Genomic DNA, 20,811 nt, shown 5'->3' on the forward strand with positions numbered 1-20,811 from the left:
GCAGAATTACCCTTGTCTTAATCATTGGGGGTTTAATAAGAAGGACAGGTTTCTAATGAAGTGGAGCTGCTTATTTCTGCCCACCATCCCTATCAGAGAGGCCACCCTTTGTTTATACAACAATTCCTTAACTGCAGGACATCGAGGAGAGAAAGTCACCTTACAGACTCTTCAAAGGCAACTCTGGTGGCCAAAGATGACACAATCAGTAAAGACACACGTCCGGTCATGTGTGATATGTGCTCAGAACAAACATGACACCCACAAACCGTCTGGCTTTTTGTACCAACCGGAGCTACCTTCCAACCCTGGCATGTCATAGCTACAGATTTCATTATGGACCTTCCACCTTCAAGGGGCTGTGCCACCACCATGGTCACCATAGACACTTATTGCCGTAGGGCTCATTTTACTCCATTTGCTAAATTACCTTCTACCACAGTAATGGCTAACATTGTTCTTACGGAAGTATTTTGACTACACGTTTGCATCCGTTTTCATCTCTGATAGGGGTAGTCAGTTCACTTCTTGGTTTTAGTCCTAACTGTGCCGTCTACTTGGAGTCAAAAGAGCCTTATCATTGGGCTACCACCCACAAAGTAATGGGATTACTGAAAGGGTCAACCAAACCAATGAGCAGTTCCTTCTATGTTTCTCCTCACAGGTACATTATGGCTGGGTTGCTCTTATTCCAGTGGCAGAGTTTGCCTACAACAATTCTAATCATTCCTCCCTGAATACCAGTTCTTTTTACTGCACTTACGGCTTTCATCCCACAGTTTTTCCTTCTGGCCCTATTGGTATCTCCATGGTACCTATCCTTGGCGTGTGGATTTCTGATTTTACTTCTGTCCACAAACAAGTGAAGGAACATCTGATCAAGGCCAGAGAAACCATCAAGAAATATGCAGATCGCAGGTGCCGAGAATCTCCCACTTATGCTGTGGGGGATCTGGTTTGGTTATCTTTCAAGTACCTACCTATGCATCTACGTCCTAGCAAACCATCTCCTTCCTTCTATGGACCCTTTTCAGTGAACAAGGTCATCAGCCCTGTTGCCTTTCGTCTATGCTTACCTGCTACCTGGAGATGCATCATCCAATGTTCCATCCTTCCTTGCTGAAACCATATCGATCTTCATCCAGGAAAGCACCTATTGCTCCTCCAGTAGTCACTCGCAACCAGCAAGTGGAGTACGAAGTAGCCAGACTATATGACTCAAGATACTGAAGAGGGTGATGGCAGCACCTCGTGGAATGGAAGGGTTTTCCACCCAGTAAACAATCATGTGAACCTGCTGCTTATATTCATGCGTTGTCCTTCTTTGCTGTTTCCATCATCTGCATCTGGGTAAACCTGGTGGGCAGGGTTTTCGGAGGGGGCATGCTGTCATGCCTTACCGACCATGGTCATTATGGTCTTCTTGGAAATTCGGATGAAGCGGAAGGTGCAGTCTAGTTCCTAGGCCTCTTGCCAGCCCGGAAGCCCGCGATTACTAATGCAGAAGCAGACTGAGGCTTTCTGTGTCTCAGTGCTGGTCCTTCCATGTCCAGCTCAGTGCTTAGTATCTTGTTAGTTACCTTCCTCCGTTTCTTCCTTCATCTCAGCACCGGCTTTTTTCCTCCGCCTGCCTTCCTGTCCTATTGGTTCCTCATTCCTCACTTCCTGGAATTGTTGCTACTGTTGTTCTACTCTTCGGCTACTGCTTAAACCAGGATCCTTGTTCTGGCTACCAGCACACAGGTTTTTTCCTTCATTGTAAGGTCTTTCCTGCATCTTTTGGCAATCCTCCCAGGTTACTTAACCTGAGCATTTTGCTAACAGGCAGGGTGGAGTCTGGGGAGGCTCACCCATTTCTCCTTAAGACCTGCGCTAAGCAGAAGTGTCACAAGGATAAAGACCACAGCAAGCCCTCTCATAAGAAGAGACAGGTGAGCCATACCGGTGAAAGCACAATTCCTCACAATCTGGCATGGTGTTTCGCCCTCTCTCAGGCACAGATGTCTCAGCCATACGTGTTAGTGTTCCCAGTCTTCACACAGCTGTCCGAGTAGGCCTAGTTTCCATTGTTCATATGGTGTTCTTCCATCTAGGTTGAGGGGTTGAAATGCTTGTTGTGTTTCCCCATGAGCAATGGGGCAATGTACCTGGCTCAGCAATCTCTATGCCAACCTGCAGTTTCCACAACTCTTTCAAAATTCACAAAGGAGGCGGAAGGGTCATCTTTGGTGCCCAATTATTGTAAGATGGTAGGTGGCACGCTTGTTTGTTCTCTTTGTTCCATAATAACTCCCAGTTCATCAGTAAGGGGTCTCCTGATGCTGGCATTTTATGGCCTGTTGTCTTTCTACCAAGGCACTTAGCATGGGTATTGGGGCTATTTCTGCTGTCCTGGGACCGGACTCTTCCTTGGAGAGGATAGGGTCTGCTTCCTCTTTCTCCTTGTCCAGTTTTGCAAGCTTTCTCCACTGCTGGAACGCCAGTCTTCTTGGGTGACCTAATATTCTGCTACCTCGAGCTTGCTTCCACTGGCTGGTTCCCACTTATGCCTCACAAATATGCTTTGCAAGCTTTTCTGGGGTAATGCTGCCAGTATGTTCAATTCCTCAGGAAAACTGATTCGTTTTTAATTGGTATCTTCAGCTGCTGACACCTGGAGTCCTCTGATTCTTCTGACAGCGGATCCACGCCGAGGAAACCTAATTCTACTCCAATTTCCCAAAATGCCCAGTCTAGTGGCTCAGAGCTTGCAAACACCCAAGAGTCTAAGTTCTTCTCTGATCTTTAGTCTATGTTCCTTCTTCTATGCAGAGGCGTAGCCAGGATTGCCTAACACATGGGGACTGAAACTAATGAAGCTGGGCCCACCGTAGTGACATTAACATCTGTAAATGCCCACACATCGCTGCTAAGTGGGCATTTACAAATTGTGGGTGGGCCTGACCCGCTCAGGCCCTAGCCTGTCTACGCCGCTGCTTCTATGGGCAGTCTCTGTTGCAGGGCTTGATGGATCCCACAATGACACCATGTGTCACAGGTGGCCCCAATGACACATCAACTCCCAAAGTGAGTTCAGGGGTTTCTATTATTTTTTGTGAAAGGTCTCTAAGGACTTGGTCATTTTCGAGGCTCCTAATTGTTGGTAGCTCTTTGTTGGGGAGTGTTATGAACTACTCTATGATTGATATTCTCCTTTGCTGCTAAATCTTTCATAATTACTTTTTTAAAAGTTATTGACTCTGGTCTGTTTGAGTAAGGAGTCAGGCAGAAAGTTGAAGGGCAATGAGGCCAGTTGTATCCCATGGGACATGGGTGTAAGAGTCTCCAAAGAATTGTTTAAGTCTGACCTTTATATGAAGTGGAATAGCTCGATCCGTATTTGGAATGTATCATGTATTTTTTTTTTCTTTATTGAAAATAGCTAAATAAATCAACTTTTTCAATATTTAACGAAAATTCATTTACATATTTAGTACATTATAAACATCAGATATAACAATACAAATGGAATAAAAAGGTTAGAAGATAAATCAAGACAATCATAAAATCTTGGGAAAGATAAAAATAAGGAAGCGATCAAATTGTGTGAATCTTAGCCAAATACAAAAGAAAAGTGTGACAATTTAAATACCATCTATTTAGTAATTAAACATAATCATGACTCATAGTTTCCACTCAAGCAGAATTCCATAAAGAGAGTCTCTTGATTGCTCAGTCAAAAGTGTATCATATATTCATTTTGCATAAATTACACAGATTTTTAAAACACAAGGACCATCCCGAAAATAACTTTTACCAAACATTACAGATGAAATCATTGAGAGTTTGAAAGTTCCTGTTATTCAAATCCCAATAGAGAGGCATAATTCTCTTTCAATTATATTGCTGCCAGAAAATTATGAATAGCAATATGAATGCTTGTTGAGATAGTAGAGTAGTAGTAAAAATGTATCATGTGATTTTGTAGGGTCAAAAGAAAGTCCTCTTTGGAGAGCTCTAGTCTCAATCTCTGTGAAGATGCATTTGGAGAGGTTAATAAGTAGATGTGTTGTGTGTTCCTGGCCCTGCTGCGTGTGCTCCTCCTGGAACTATTTTGCTAGTTTAGGTGTCCCCTGCCCCCACCCCCACGGGAAAATGCACATAGGGACCCTTTCCTCGCCCTCTTATGTATTTATGACCTGATTATGTTGATGGTGTGGCTTTATCTATGAAGCTTCCACTCAAGAGGATTTGGTCCAAGGGTCTTGGTTTACACTGATTACCTCTTTACTGATTGTGGGCCGCCCCAGGTAATTTACTACTCCTAGTCTGTGCAATATGTCTCGGTGGTGTAAGGATTATACTTTCCCATGTTGCAAATAATGATATCTTTCCTCTACAATGCCTTTGGATAGGTGGCTAATTGCGGCGATGAGACTAATGTAACCCCCTCCGAACACCTCTACCCGGATCAATAAGGAAAGTGTTTGCTTCCCAACGAGTCAGAATTGTACAATAATTAGCTCCCACACCTGAAACAGTCTTTACTGTTCTGTTCTGTACTCCTCTGCCTCGTTTTCCTGCTAATGCCTGTGACTTCCTTTGATTGGCGTAGGACACATGACATCACCCGTTGCAAATGCTAACTTATCCGCAAGATTGTTAAACGGCTGCTAGTTTCAAAGTGGAATTTCTACTGATCCGTCACTATTCCTTCAACCCTATGCTATGTCCACGCATCATCAGCTGATCACTACCTGTATTGTGTATTGTAACCGTCCAGCAGCATAAGAGGCCCGGTGCTACATTCCATCCCCACAGTAACCCTAAAGCAAACTGCTTGGACATTCCCTGGCCCAAAAAAGTGGGTGAATAATATGGCCTTCCACTTCTTTGCTGTGAATCAGTCTCCATACATAGCCTCTAAATATATATATAAATCCATATTCACAGTCTCCAAGCACACATGGCTTACCATTTACTTTTTTAAAAACTGTATTGCATTTATACCGCGCAAACCAATAAACCCGTAGGCGTGAGGGCGCATACAGTACAAACAACATTGAACATAAAATATGACATTAATTGGCATGGAGAAAATCATAAAATGGGTAAATTACCCACAACAGGATATATCCACAAACGCATAGCAGAGAACTAACAACAAAAGCAAATGACATATTTAAAGGGAAAAGAGGAAAGAAAGGCATCATATATAAAAACTCCTTACAGTATCAGATTGCAATTCGAGGCTCCTCTTGGAAAGTATTTACAGCGTTTTAGGAAAGCAGGAAGGTTACTAACCCCACAGCCAATTAAGACACAGTCACTATTTGGTAGCGTGCACCAGTCACTAAGGTCTAATCTACGAAGAATCACCAAATCAGTCATCCTGACTACACCCGGTCCTGTTCTGTGTCATAGCCAGGCAAGAACTTTATTGCCTAAGGCTTGTTTGGATTCTTTTCCTTCAGACTTGGGGATATTAGAAATAACAAAGTTCCTTTTATCCATGATGAAGTCATGAGTGCTCAAATCCTTTATTTTAGACATTTGTGATTTTTTTTAAGTGAAGACTCCGCCAGGGTACCTTCTTGGTCTTAACAGTCCCCACTACTTGTTGTTTAGCTACTTGCTGGCCAGGTACGGGTACCTGTGGAGATTTTTCCTTATTGGTTCTATGACGTCAGCATCACGGGACTTTACTTTCTCGTTAGTGGATGTTATTGGGCCCTTAGCCACTAAGGGGCCCTCGCTGGGGAAGTCAGTCTGTGTAGCATAATCTAATGTAACCCTCTGCAAGTTGACTTGGCAAGCGTGGTCCATTTTTGGGGGCTGTTACAAAGTAACTGGGCTAAGAGGCACGTCTGTCTGAGCGACCAATGTCACCTCCGATTGATGTAGGTCAATCACCCAATCATTCAGTGAGTCCACCAAAACACCAAGATCAAAGGGATAAACACATAGAAGCTCTTTGGCAATACTAGCCATGAGAAGTGGCCATTGATCAAGTTGACCAGACCCAGCTGATATGGGAGCTGAATCCCCTGAGCCTATAACACCAGTTCCTCTTATGCATTCATGCATGCCCGTAGTAATCCCGTTCCCAGATAGTGGGTCGGATACCCCACTCCCCTCACGCTTCTCATTCGAAGTCATAGCAACAAGCCACGCCTCGTATGACAACGCAGAACAGTGGGCACTATACACAGGGTAGTTAGTTGCATCCGCCAAAGCAGGAGCTTTCACAGAAGATTCCGAGATCAGCCCTGGTTAGGACCAGGCTTACCGGTAGCACAGGGCTGCTCTACTGCGTTTGCAGTATTCACTGCGTTCCCTGCATTCCAGCCGGATAGAGGTAACAAAATCTCTTTGTGGTCAAGTGCCTTTACCTCAGCATGGGAGCACCACCAAGAGGTTGTAGGGCAGTTGGTAACCCCCCGGCAGCCGGCTGAAAACATCGTGGAGCGCCGTGGCACACTACGGCGGATTCTGCTGGAGCCTGCGGCCCACCCGCGCGTACAACGCTGAGATGCTAGAGGAGCGGACCTAACCAAACATCAATCCGCACAGCTACAGAGGGTTGCCGCCGTCTCCGACATTGAGGATACCACCGTCTGCTGTTAGCTCTTTCTCTCATGTTTGAAATAAATGTATAGGTAGCTAAGCACTGTACTCTATTTCCAACAGTGTGTATCTTCTGGCAGGTTTAGATATCATCAATATGATATGATATTTTATTTATATCACGCCCATACACAAGTGTTTCAGGGCGCGACGAGGCAAGGGAAGGGTACAAACGAGGACAAAACAACGATCTTACTAGGCCCAGTGACATCGAGAATGCGCAAGTGCAGGAGAGAGGGATGGGGGAAGTGGAAGGGGAAAGGGAGGAGTAGAAAGTGCTGAGCAACTGATCAAAACAACAACAGGTAGTGCGGCCAGCAGGTGGCAAGTACAAGAATAAGGCACAGACAACGGGTGTCAAATAAGTGCAGAAAGGGGCTGTAGGGTTGCAGATACAGACCCAAGTGCAAGGGTGGCCCAGAGGTATACAAGAACACTGCCTTCTTTTAACAGACCAATATAGTTTGATGCAACGTGTCAGCAAAACAGACCACATCTACTGTCCTCTACTCGGTTGCAGCAGGGTTTTTTCTGCTGTAATATGCATAGGCTGCTTATTCCACCAGCACTTCACACCACTTATTCTGCTTTCTTGCCAGTTGCTGTCATGGATCGCCACAATCAGAGCCACTGCCTACCTTGGTCAATATGGCATCGTGAGCACTGAGCGTGAAGGCCCACAGTTGGGATACTCAGGTGTGACAGCAGTTCAGGAAAAGTGCTGACGGGGACTTTCTTTGGCGGTGTCAGCATGTGATGGCAATTTACATGGACCAAAGAGTCTGTCAATGCTATGGTGTTGTGGCCTGGAGCTTTAACTACCCAACTCAAGATGGCGTCTTGATCTTGTTCCCTTATTCTGCAAAACATTGAGATTGCTCCTATTTCCTTCTGGGTCATCACTGCCAGAAGGGCTGGAACACAGAATGCAGCAGGTTTCAGTTCTACTCGTTGCTTTGTAGAAAACTTTCTTCTTCAGACTCTATCTGATTTTCTGTCTCCTGTTCCTTCTTCTGTTCTCGCCTCTTCTCCGCATGGCGTCTTTTCTACACGCCAGATCCTCAGCTTCTTAATCCGGCTTGCCCAAGTTCTGCGGGTTCTTCTAAAGAACCACCCTGGACTTGTCCTAACCCTGACTGGAACTTATATCTCAGCATTCCAGGCCGCTCCGGCATAATATCCTGCCCTATATTTTGCTCAGACTGTGCATCCTTTACTCCCCACTCTGTGCTTCTTGTACATTATGTATACTTTCATGGTAATATTTGGTCTGTAACCTGTACATCTTGTATATTTTTAAGTTAAATACTGTGTATGTATGTAACCTGCCAGTAACCGAAAATGCGCCCGGTTGCCCTCGGGCCTAGTGCGCTATACAAATAAACAAAATACAAATACAAAATACAAATACAAAGAACTCTACTACTACTAGATCTTCTAATGCAGAGATTTGCTTCACTTTCAAGTGGGCTTTCTGATGGGTGCAGTTAGACACCCTTTCATCACTCGTTTCATTCACATGGCTTCATGGAGAAGATGGCTCTTCCTCTTCCCTCATAGCCAGCGTCACCACCTGCTCGGCACAGATGCCCACACAGCACCTTCGGTGCAGGCCACCTCGTCTTTGCTGGTGCATGTGTGATGTGTGGCCTGCGTATCCTAGGAAAGGCAATACATTGCAAAGGACACACTTTGAGCAAGTGTTCCTAGCATGGACGTGTTTGAGCCACTGCACCAAACTATTAGTACTTGGTACTTGGTAACATTAAAGCAACTGCTGTTTTAGTGAGCTATATTTCAGTTTATTTTACTACTCAAATGTTTCTTACATACAAAACATCTCGAACACAAAATGATATTCTGGACTAATAACAAAGGGGTTCCATTTATGAAATATTGATGATACTTTTAATATACATGCAGCCCTGGTGGATTTTCTGCCATGATTACGGACGTTGGTTATCTGTGGTGCCCAGCAAGATTACAGCAATACCACCTTTATGCTGGTAACATGTGTTGATTTAGTAGTTCTGCGAATCGCATACGTCATGAAAAAATATTTTTACAATGTCCGTCCTCATCTTGTGGATGGAAAGTGATTGCGCAAAAAAATTGCTGCCGCCACGGTAAAAAAGAAAATTATAACGGGGACAAGGGTACTTTTTGACACGTGTGTGCATTACATTATCAAGGGGGTGGGAAGTGGGCATCAGAAATGGCCACTTGTTCACCCTCTTTTGTGAGTCTAAAACATCAGGGGACAACTTCAGGGGACTTTCTGCATTTTTCACCACCACCCCAGAGGTGGAAGTAAACGTTGGACATATAATGTAAGAGGGTCCTTGGAATTCTGCTGGCAGTTGGAATTACCTCCCATCATATGGCACATAAGGCAAAACCGGAATGATTTGCCTAATCCTGCCGGTATTGCTGTTGCTGCTTCGCCTGTAATGAGGCCGATAGTAGATGCTGTGGATCCCTCAAGCGTCAAGAAGACAATATACCCTCAGCCTGCATCTTCTGACTATATATTCGGGTTCCTCTCCCAGGGTCGATGGACCTCTACTTAGATATATATTTTCATTTGGGTGACCAGGATCTGGAAGAAGAAAAGGACTAGATCTCTGAGAGCTAAAACTCTTTATTAAGGGATCTGACACAAGATGGCAAAAGCAGCCAAAACTGGAGGGATAATCAACTTAGGACTTTGGGCCCAAAACTGCCTCAAGTGTCCCTGACTTTGGGTGAAAGGGGTGAGGGGTCCTTTGGTCTAGTATAGTTACTGGGATCTCTTGGCCAACTTAAGTCAGATTTTTGGGTTTTCCTGCACTCATTTTCAAGTTTCCTCTCTCAAATGTCAAGGTTGCAGCTTCCCCAGTCACTCTCCATAGTCTCGAGTTTAATCATTTCCTGACCGCTTGCCTTTTGCACAGTCTTTCCTGCTTAAGGGCCTCCGATCCCCTTTTCGTCTGTCTGCTAATCTCATGCGTAAGAGTTTCCTGCACCCATTTCCTCCTTCTGATATGCTCAGGTTTAAGGGGTTTTCCACACCCTTTTCGTCTCTCTTAGTTGTGGGCTTACAGATTTCCTGCTACCTTTTCTCTCTATCTCCACGCCTCTGGTTTCAATTCATAGTTTAGTGTCCAGTGCTCGAATATTCTCATAGGAGAGGGGGGTTTTCTTTCAAACTCCAACCATCAGGATGAGCTTCTGCCAGAGTTTTAGGTAGAGCTGAAGGGCCTGGCCTAGACTTTTCTTTCCTAAGGACCCCAGAAATATTCCCAGATTTCGCAGAATTTGAGAATGTCCACTGCAGGGTGTCTATTCAATCTGGTGGTGGCCCTCATCAATGGTGCACCATGCTCGCATACCTCCTTGCACTCTGGGACCAACCCTTTCAGAGCAGTGTCTTACCCCCACTTTGCTCTTTCTGTTGTTCCCCTGGTCGCCACCAATTTTCTTCCTATCTTCTTTATCCTTCTCTTGATGTAGCACCTCCTCCTTGCTTGTCTTTATCATCTCTGCCTTACTTCCTTCTACACCTCCCTCTGTCGTTCATCAACCTCCTCCTTGCTTTCCTTCACCACCATTTCCTGATGTTGATCAACCTCCTTGTACTTTGCCTCCCACCTCTGCCTGATGTCTGCTAAGCCCCTCGTTATTTTCCTCTGCCTCCTCCTCCTGATGTGCATCAACCTTCTCAATTCCTTCCCTCACCTCTTCTTGTTGTTGCCCAACCTCACATCTCCTAAAAAAAAATCCTTCTTTTTCCATTGACAACCTACTCCTTAATTTCTTCCTCCACCACCTCATCTTTACCTTCTACTTCTGCAACCACCTGCATAGTTTCTTCTCCCACCTCCTTCTGAAGGTGACAACCCTCCTTCTCGATTCAGTCTTCCACTACCTTCTCCCCTCTAACCTTAAACCTCATTTCCCAACTTCTCCTTTGTCCCAACCCAACCTACTCTCCAAATGTCTCTTTCTCCTCTCCATACCTGTGTCTGCCTCCACTCCAAATACTCATTAGTAGCTCCTTCTCCAATTACACAAACACTGTCCGAGAGTCTGGGCTTGTATAGCCTTGTTGACCCTCCCGCACGGCTGGGCCCACTCTGAGGGTGGTGGCAAATTGGTGAGGGACTTGGATTGGCTGATGCTCTATGTTCACCTAAGATCACTAATTGATTAGAGAGGCGGTCCGAGCCTTTAAATGCCCCTATTGCAGTTTGGGGTTTCATATGTGTCATTGCCAGGGACTGCCCAGAGTCGTGGGAGGCTTTATTTATTATATAGTATTTATAAAGCGCACAGCAGCCCGGAGGCATCGTGGCCTTGGCATGCTGGTACAATAAGGCCAATACTTGACAGTGTTTGTAAATACAGGGTAAGTTGTTTAAGCTTTCCTGCTTCACTGATGGTTGCTCATGGAGCAACAGCTGGTGGCAGCGTCTGGGCAGTCTGCGATCCTATGTGAACTTACTTCATGGGCCTTGTGAAGGATTTCTATGATCTGACGTCTCTGTGAGCCCACAAGCGCATACGGGCCAATGTTCACAAAGGGCTCCTGATGTTTGTGTGCGCTATGGTGCAGGGCAGTCATTTCACACCACTTGTATTTTATTTTTTGCTGGGACCTTACAGAGTCCCAAATTCCTAAAGGGGCAGTGTCGCTATGGTTGTGCTGCGGGAAAGGAATGAGGCGCGTGGTACTAGGGCCGCAGGACAGCTGGAAGAGGGTGGGTTGTTGGCCTTTGTGTTTTGCAAAGGAGGGCAGGATCATTATTACTGTTCCTAAGGTTGTCCCCTGCCCTATTGAGGGTGTTAAAGTGGGGATGACCAGGGGAGTGTCCCTATCCCGTCCCCAGGCCGATCATCTTCTAGCTTAGGGTTGTACTGCCCCCCTTGGTGACCCCACTATAAATCCAATAATCTGGCACGGGGCTTCATCACAACGTTTAATACTGACGTTAAGGTGCAAACAGTCACTCATCAAACCATAACTCACGCTACAGCAATAATTCCCAACACTGACTTTAACTGTAGTAATCATGCAATCTACCTCCTAATGAAGGTAGCTGTTTTGAGGTTTAGATCTGCCTTTGGGACCAGTACTAGCTGGAGTGGAGCCCTGGGAGTCTTCAGAAAGTGGCCAGGCTCCCCCAACTAGCCCTATAGGCGGCAACCCCTTCAGGCAGCCCTTTAGCGCAACAGAGCTACATCATTAAAGGGCTGCCTGCGGGTCTGAGCTTCTGATTGCAAATTCAGGCGAGGCGACGACCTCATATGCAGCCGTTTAACCATGGGGCTCTGTTGAGTTAAAGGGCTGTCTAAGGGGGTGATCGCCTCTTACAAAGAAACAAAAGGATAGGACGCACCCAAGAGGCAGGGCACATGACCATCAATGTTTTGGGTGTGCCCTCTCTTTTTTGGTGCACCCTCTCCTTTTGTTTCTTGGCTCCGATCTCCGCAGGCACCTGCGCCTGCCTGTCTGGGTCAGAGCCTGTGATCAAGAAACAAAAGGAGGGGGCGCATCAATGGGCCCACCTCTCCTGCTTGTCACCTGCTACCCACTCACATGAACTTGGGCAATGGCCCTTTGTTAGCGCCCACCCTCAAACCCTAGCCCCACTTAAAGCACTAAGTGTGGGCAAAATACTTTGCTGATTGACCTGGTATTTCACGGCACACTTGGCGATAAAGAATGTCTGTAAACTAAACAATGCTTTTGCTGGTTCCTGTGTGTGTGTGTGCTGCACGTTTGTCTTGCCATCAACTACTGCTCTTTGCGCATACGTGTGTGCATGTACATTTCCTACAATACGTTCATAGAATATATTCATTCGAATGTCTTTTCACTAAAAGGCCACAGCTAATTGTGAATGTGCACACACGAAAAACGGATACCTTCTCATTAATAACGTGCCCGTATATTGTGGGGGGCAGGGGAGAGGACGGCAACAGACTCTGCCGATTCCCCACCAAGGATTTCGGTGGCACATCATTTGGCCCTAACTTTCTAGACCTATGGTCAGGCGCCTTACACTCCGGCGGTGATGGGTACAGTACACTCATTGATTAACATCCCATATATATCTTTGCACGCGAGCAGTAATGTATCTTTGTTCCCTGCTTACAACTGTGGCTGTACTGACCTGAAATGTACCCGTAATGTCACGAATTGTACCGGAAATATCAAATGCCCCTCTCATACAGTATTCACTGCTACAGTGAACCCACTGGAACAATACCGCAATCTGTAACGAATGCGCCCATACCCTTGGGTTAGGTGCGCTTTACAAATAAACACATAAATAAATAAACAAACAAATAAATATAAAGGCAATCCAGGCTAACCCAGTGCCCTTCTCTGTCTCCAGGTTACAGACGCCTCGGTCCCGGTGAACGGCTTCAGCCCCTCCCACCACCTGCAGAGTTTCCTCCAGCAGTGGATGCAGTCCAGCGGCAAGAAGAAGCTCAAGATGGCCTATGACTTTAATCGCAGTTTGTTAGTTTAAAAGGAAGGCGAGAAAAAAACCATAGCGATTTAGTCTCTTTTGGTAATAACAAAACAGTTACTTTTTTCGCAGAAAGTATATTTTCTAAAAAAATAAATTATAACTCTTGAGAATAGTGGTTATTCAGAAGACAAAAACTTTTTTATACCGAGAAATAAGATTCCCAGAGGGCAGTGTACTGAGCAATATAATGCCACCCAGTCCCATTTACTGGCAGTTGAAGCTGGGTATGGAGCAGTGTCAAGGAGGGGAGGGGTACACTGTGTGGTTAACGGCGCAGCCCTATCCACACAGCCTAACACACAAGTAAACCTTTTTCTTAGGACCTTTTTTTTGGCGCCAGGTTTTTTTGTTACAAAAACAGTTGCAAGCTGAATTATGGCATCGCAGGGGCTGGAATGGTAAAGACTTGAATTGTCACAATGGTAGTTTTGTTAAGGTTGGAGCCACTTCCCAAAATGAAGGGGTTAGTGGAGAGCCTGGAAAAATATTCCAAGGAAACGACAGGAGGCAGGCCTGCCTCAGCATCTGGCATCCGTATAGTGAGTTCTTATATGCCCAAGATCTGTTAAACTTGGCTGGCAGTGGCCGAAACTGCAGTGACTTACTGATGTGCTCAGCGGCAACAAGCGTCGTGGTGGCAGGTACTTGGAGACTGGCGGATATCGTAGTCTTCCCCTGCTTGCTGGAAGTGCTGCGGGCGCTTGCGTTGCGGCGAGCAGCATCATCTGCACGTATCCCTCTTCCGGGCTTAGCCACCACGGCAGCCATCTTGGATCTGAAAGGGTGTGTAGTTAGGCAAACATCAGAGTCTGTGCCGTAACACAGGATAATGGAGGGAGTCTCCTGCAAAATGCATTGCGGGTCGTGCGAGGATCCATCACCCCACAAACCTGGGCATACCATGTGCAAAGTTAGGGGATAGCTAAAACTACAGGGGCTCCAGAGGTGACTGCTACAACTGTGCAGAGAATGCGTCATCCAACTGCTATTGTTTGAAATCTGAACCTCGTCATGGCAATCAAAGTTAGCAAAGAGCAGCTTGCTCATTAGCCTGGTTCTCTGCCTAACTCTCATTGGCATCAGTCCAGGGCTTGTTGGCTTGGTGTCTATGTCACTAAAACACATTGTGCAAATTATGACTTCTAGATCCTCTTCTCAGTCTCAGCAAGAAGCCAAGCCTTAACTTGATTGGATAGGTTATTTATAACGCGCTTAATACACAGAGGTTTCTAAGCGCAGACCCAGGGATCGAATCTGTGGTGCTAGGTTTCGTCTTGCTTCCCTGGTGAGCACGTTGCCCCTGAGCTATCCTCCCGAGCCACTTGAAACAGAAATGGGGTTACTTTGTATCCCTCTGGATTAGGGTTCATGCACTCTGGCAAGCAATGTGCTAGAGTAATTACACGTGGGAGATGTATTGAGTTTTCAATGCAATCAATGCTGCGCCTTAATGATAGCGACATTCACACCCACACATTCTTACAAGCACCTGAACGAGAATTACTTAGCACTGTCTACCATTCTAAAAACGTGCACTCGTGCTTTTAAATTTACATTGACCAAAGCCCAGAGTGGTCTGTTTAAGCTTTATAGACCTAGCCCGAGGTGGCACTGGGCGTTATGGGCCTTGATACCAAGTTAAAGACTGAGCACAGGGATGGCATTTAACGAGGTATGCAGGTCCATAACTCTTCATATGGCCTTAGGGCGAGACCTATAAAGCTTTTATAATCCGCAATGCTCTTTAAAAGAAATGGAATGTGTGTATAAATTTATATAGAAGTTGTCAGAACAATAATCTGCCTCGGAAGTCGCAGGGAATTGGCTGTGAATACTCTCTGCACTGATGGAAGCCTTGGAATGTTGCATTCAAAACAATCTGCAGGCTATACCAGTTCTTATATCCTGCAAATTGTGCAGTTGATCTCTAAGCATTTCAAAGGTTACATTTAAGCTCTATAGGCCTAGCTCGAGGGCCGTACCAGGAGCCATGAGCCCTGGAAGCCGAGTTAAAGGACCACCCACATCGAGGGCATGTAACGAGGTATACAGAACCAACACTCCTGGTACAGCCTGAGGGCAAGGTTTGTAAAATGTTATAAATCCGTGTTGATCTTCAAAATATGTGGTGCACATAAAAGTTATCAGTACAAAACTCCACCTGAGTGGTCACAGGGAATTGGCGGCAGGTACTCTCCACGCTGATGGTATCCGAATTTAGCATTAAAATCAATCTGCCAGCTGTACCGGTTCTTACAGCCAATGAGTGTCCAATGAGAATGCTTGCTCAGCATTCCAAGGCTTATACATTTTGTCAATCTCGGTGAACCTGAAAGTGGTCAAAGCGAAAACCGCTTGTAACCTGTGTGACCTGACGGGCATTGTCACTGAGCCGTACAGATCAAAGTAAAGCACTGGTTTGGGTTAACCTGAGGAAGTAGAGGGATTTCCTTGAACTACTCCCCAAGATGATGTCCTGGATGATGAGAGTTCAAAAAAGTGTAGCCATTTTCGGCAGGATTCATTTCCCCCATAACTCTTGATGGAAATATCACTGCTTTGCCGACTCTTCAGTCATCACTGCCTCTCTTGAGGACAGAGAACAGAGCAGGTATAGGATCCAGATATCGCAGCCCAGTGTTAGGCTGACCCACCCTGTGTCTTTGTTGGGCTCTGCTGCTGTATCGTCATTCTCTTCCACAACAAAAGGGCCTGGCATAAAGGTCTTCAATTGAAGAATTGTTGGCATTAGTTGCATCTTATCCAGTAAAACAGCCAGCTAGAAATGAATATGTGCGTGCATTTCAATCTGAAGTAGGAACAAACGAGGAGTCACAATCAAAAACCTAATTTCAGAAATGTTGGATCGGCCTGGTCTGGCCCTCAATTACTGATAACCTGGTATATCACTGCCGACCCGATCTGAAAGCTTAAAGATAGCTGCTGTAGGATGACTCAAGAATACAACTATGTTTTATGAGCCGTAGGCAAGGAGAAGACTTGGGAGGATAGCTCAGGGGCAACGCACTCGTCTTGGAAGCAAGACGCCGTGAAGTAACACAGGTTCGATCCCCGGGTCTGCGCTTAGAAACCTGTTGGTATTAAGTGCGTTATAAATAACTCATTACAAAGACTGCCACCATCTTCACTTCTTTAGGTTCTATGTCTCCAAAATAGACATTCAGAACCATAAGTAATGTGTTGCCCACTCTTGCCTTGTTCTTTGAAGTAGAGAGGACAAGGAGAACGCTGTATCTCAGTCAGAAGCCACAGTTACCACCGTGCTAGAGTACTCTAAGGATCCCAACTAAAGTGCAGTAGTTGACATAGTTCATGGACCCTACCTTTGAACTGCTTGTTCACAATTTCTTAACAATGTAGAGTTTAATTTGTCTGCATATCCAGTGTGGTACTGGGGTCAGAAGGGTTAGGGTGACAGCTTCATTAGCCCATCTATTATTCTCTAATGATGAAAACAGGTAGGACCTAATTCATTGAGCCCTCACTCTCCAGCGTTGTTGACAGGACTTTGTTCCCTTTCATAGGCCCACCTGTCTTCAATACCTTTATCTGATGGTAGATTATTTTCTCTTTAGTTTTTTCAAAGACAAGATGGCCAATATCATGGACCCTCCCCATAGAAAGAAGTGGAAGGAGCACTTTATATACCATTCATAACAATCTACATTGGGGATTAGGCAGAAATTAGAAATTAGAGGAGTGTAGGGACTTGTCCCGTAGTTCTTGAATAATGAAAAAAGAGAAGGGTGTTTACAGGTTTACCCTCATCAATGTTTTGCACAGAAGGGAAAGTTATACAACCCCTTCTGAATCCCCATATACTAAAGGGGAACACCAAGGATGAAAATAACCCCTCCGCATCTTTGACTCAACCTCCACAGTATATGCTGTCTCATTGCCTGAGTTAGTAAAGAGAGTTCTTTAAGTCTGTGGTGAGAACAGCAACTCAGGAGTCATGCCCACCAAACAAGAGGAGCCCCACAAAACGGATTGATGTCAGCCCATCTAGTTCATGCCTCCTCGTAATGTCCGGGGGAAGCGGGCGAGGTGGAAAAACTGATCCTCCAGCACCGCCTTCCACTTAGCCCCTCCTGCCCTGATGTTGTATAGGGTACTGCCAGCTCTCTTTGCTTGGCAGTCATGACAGGTTGCCAGCCATGACCGCCCAGAAGTGGTGGGTGCCATGCTTGGTGCAGGGGACTGGCAGCTCTTGAAGGGCCACCAGCATTTTTAAATGTGTCATGGCCTGGTGCAGTTGGCAAAGATTTTCAGTGGAGGGGCATCCATATCTCCCCAAATTAGTGGGAGCAACCGTACGTAATGAGGGAGCCCAAAATAATGTAGTAAGAGTTTGTGGGATGGGTCTACACCCATAGACACATTTTTTTAAATGGTGAAATGTCTCGGGAGGACACAGAGCAACATAGGTTCGATCCCCGGGTCTGCGCTTAAAACCCTCTGGGTATTAAGAGTATTATAAATAACCTATCATATCATATGATGCATTTTACAGCAGGGGTTTGGGAGTTAAAAGACCTACAAAGTAAGATTGTTTCTCTAGGGTAACACACAAACATTTCCAGTAGATAGCAGGTCACCAACAGTGCACAGGAGCATCTTATAACAGTCTCATGATGCATATATCCATAACAGAAGCCAGCATTGCAACTGTACATTACTTTCAAAATGCTGTACCACAACATTTGCTGGCATTGCCACTGCAAATCGTGTAATGCTGCGTCACCAATATATGCCAGCATTGTCACTGTATTCCACTTTGTTGACGCTGGTGCAGCTCCCCTTCAACACCAAACAAAACACATTACACCTATCGCACTTCCACACATACCCAGTCAGTCACAATTATACACGCACTCGCAGAAACATGCATACATGATACACCCACACACACACACTGAAACTCTTACAAACAGGCACCCTTTGCACAACATTTGAAACAAGCACGCATACAAATACTTTAAACTTACCTTCACACGCATGATATGCTAATTTAGGCAGCAATTCCCTCCAGTCAGACAGGGACAAAGGTCAGCAGAACTTACAATCTTACACAGGAAGCAAAAGGAGGAATCCATGGAATGTGCTGAACCGTGGGGGTAGAGGGGGATTCTGTGTTGCTCAGTAGCTCCCTCCTGTGGCAATCTTTTTTGTGACTGTCAGCGCACCGCTGTGCAGGTTTTTTTTTCTTTCTCGGACGAGTAAGGGCAGCTCCAGCCCAGAAGGTGGCGGCGGAAGGTGCACAAATAAAGGAGGAGGAATCCAAGGGCGGAAGTCGCCCCTTATCTCCACAACTGCTTCGGAGGACTATTATTCCTTATCAGACAATGCAACATTGTGAGGCGAGGCTGTAAGCATGAGGGAGTTTCTTACCCTGAGCACTTCCCCTTAACTTTTATTGGAGCCAAACTCAGTGCAAAATTGGGCCCCCTACACATGTATTGGGTCGGAGAGACAAGAAAATTCGTACAGCCTCTTCCAATGATGAGGGGAAATGGCGCCCACGTACCACACATAAGCTCTTCCTTCTGGAAAGCTCGAAATCAATGTAAATTAGTATCCGTTTGAGTCAATTCCAGCCATGATTTTAAAACTGATTTTCGCACCAAATAATACCATGAGTTTGGATGAAGCCATGAAAATGGTTATTGTAAGTTGCAATGTGTCTGCCATGTAAGCAACAGAGATGTCATCGTGCCTCAGCTTTAACAATATTAAAGAAATGTGTTATTAGATTTTGAGGAAACCAAAGCAGAAACTATTATTTTTCTTAAATTAAAAGTCAGGACAATAATTTCGCAAACAAGTTCACTAATGTAGATGACGTGATCCTTTTAATTATTTTGAAATCTAACATGTTTTTCTCCCCAATTGAGGATTGACGAATACACTGTACAGGACAATAAAAATCTAAACTAGAAACGTTTGTTGATAAATATGTTTTCAAATGTGCATGTCCAGCTCTCTACTTTTGAATTGCTGTGCCCCACCATCTTGTTAAGGTGGGGTTTGAGGTCTTCTGTTTTAACAGGCTCTTGGCAAATTATGGAACTCTAGGGATTTCCCCAGAGTTTGCAAAATGTGGGGCTCATTTTCAATGTTCTGGGCACACATAGTTTGGCACGGGTCACATGGAAGGATCTTGCCTCCATGCACAGCGGGAGTTAGGCTAATTGGGCATGGTGCTGCTTCGTCATCAGCTGCTTAATGGCAAACTATGTGTGCAGTCATTTTATTGTCTTCATTCACACCATTTCCAATCCACATAAACTAACTTCAATCACGGTGGGTGTGCATATTGTGTTGTCCCTTGATATCACTCGTACTGCACCCAGAGTGCAGTTAACGGCCCTGTACTCACAAAAGGCAGGGTTGTCACATTCAGATGTGTGCAAGCCCCTCCTCTTCGACCTTGCGTGTCCACTGGCATTGCAGTGGTGTTTGGGCAAAGCAGAACTAGGCAGCACAGGAAGGCTGTTTGCCTCTCACTGGAGTAGCTAGGAACACATTCCTATCTAATACTTCTGAACCAACACTGGGGCAGACACAGGAGCAGAGGGTCTGAAATGACAAGACCAGTGTGATTATTCTTACTCTCTATTTGTATGCATGGATATAAACAATGGTGGTCAATGTGAATGTGAGGGATACTCCAGGAGCAAGAGCAGGTCTGCGACAGCTTAGGGGCAGGGCCTGCTTCAGCACCCAATCCTGCACCATCTTCCTACAACACGCTCTTTTCTCACGGGTTGAATAGTCCATGTGTAAAGACCTCGTTGTAAGCAACCCCTACAAGGTCTAGCCACAGGACAGGGTATGCACATTTAAGTTTCCGACATGTGGAGCATGGGCATAATTCCCACACAGCACAACATGGAGTAAGCACTCGGCAAGATCTACGCAAGGGGCCCTGACACTGATAGAGGCCCTAAGGGCACCTTGGAGCCAATAAAGTTTCCTAGGAGGACATCACTCTGTTTAGTGCACATTTTGTGTCAAATGAATGTTTTTAACTTTGTCATACCCTGTCACACACATCCTCTTTTCCAAACGCCTCACGATTTCTCCCACTCCCGCCAAACTGTGACTGCTGTGGCATGCCACTCCCCACACCAATTCCTGGCTCCACCAACTGGCATCTGCTGCTAAGAACCTCACCTACTTTCTCCATAATGCCTTCCTCCCACTTCTGTGGCCAGCCCAAGAACTCTGGCCACCCAGACCCCCGCTGCTGTGTCTAGAACCACCTGCGGCCTTCTCCCTGATCGAGCCGTTTACCTCCATCACCCCAAAATCATCGGGCAGGCACCCGCACCATGTCAAAGGGATGCTGATCGACCTGTTGTGCTTAAAGGGAGGTGGAGGAATTAAGATGCAAGCAGAAGGTGAGCCCCCAAAGTGCATACAATACAAATACCAATGCATGTGTGTGAGTGCGCACCACCATTAATACCAAAAGCTCTGCCTGCCAACAGATGTGCCAATACTTTAAACTTTCATGTCAGCACTTCCAACACCTGTACACCATTTTCCTCCTGTCACCAAACACATATTGGGAGACAAGTCGTGCAGCGTTCCATAAACACATGCTCAAAAGATGACTTCAGGTCAATGGGGACACCACAACCCAATCCTAGTCCCCAAC

General features: G+C 45.6%; 1 protein-coding gene across 2 annotated transcripts in view; it reads left to right on the plus strand.

Moving 5' to 3' along the window:
- The window catches only part of LOC138566815 (aftiphilin-like), a 329,210-nt gene extending 310,122 nt beyond the window's left edge, over nt 1-19,088 (plus strand). For both annotated transcript variants that reach the window (XM_069644488.1, XM_069644487.1), the window contains exon 6: nt 12,987-19,088. In XM_069644488.1, the coding sequence (XP_069500589.1) occupies nt 12,987-13,124 (138 nt within the window). In that variant the 3' untranslated portion in view covers nt 13,125-19,088. The remainder of the gene's footprint in view (nt 1-12,986) is intronic.
- Nucleotides 19,089-20,811: the final 1,723 nt, after the last annotated feature.

The sequence above is a fragment of the Ambystoma mexicanum genome, chromosome 2p, assembly GCF_040938575.1.
Source record: "Ambystoma mexicanum isolate Mex_15411 chromosome 2p, UKY_AmexF1_1, whole genome shotgun sequence".
In the NCBI taxonomy this organism is placed as follows: Eukaryota; Metazoa; Chordata; class Amphibia; order Caudata; family Ambystomatidae; genus Ambystoma; species Ambystoma mexicanum.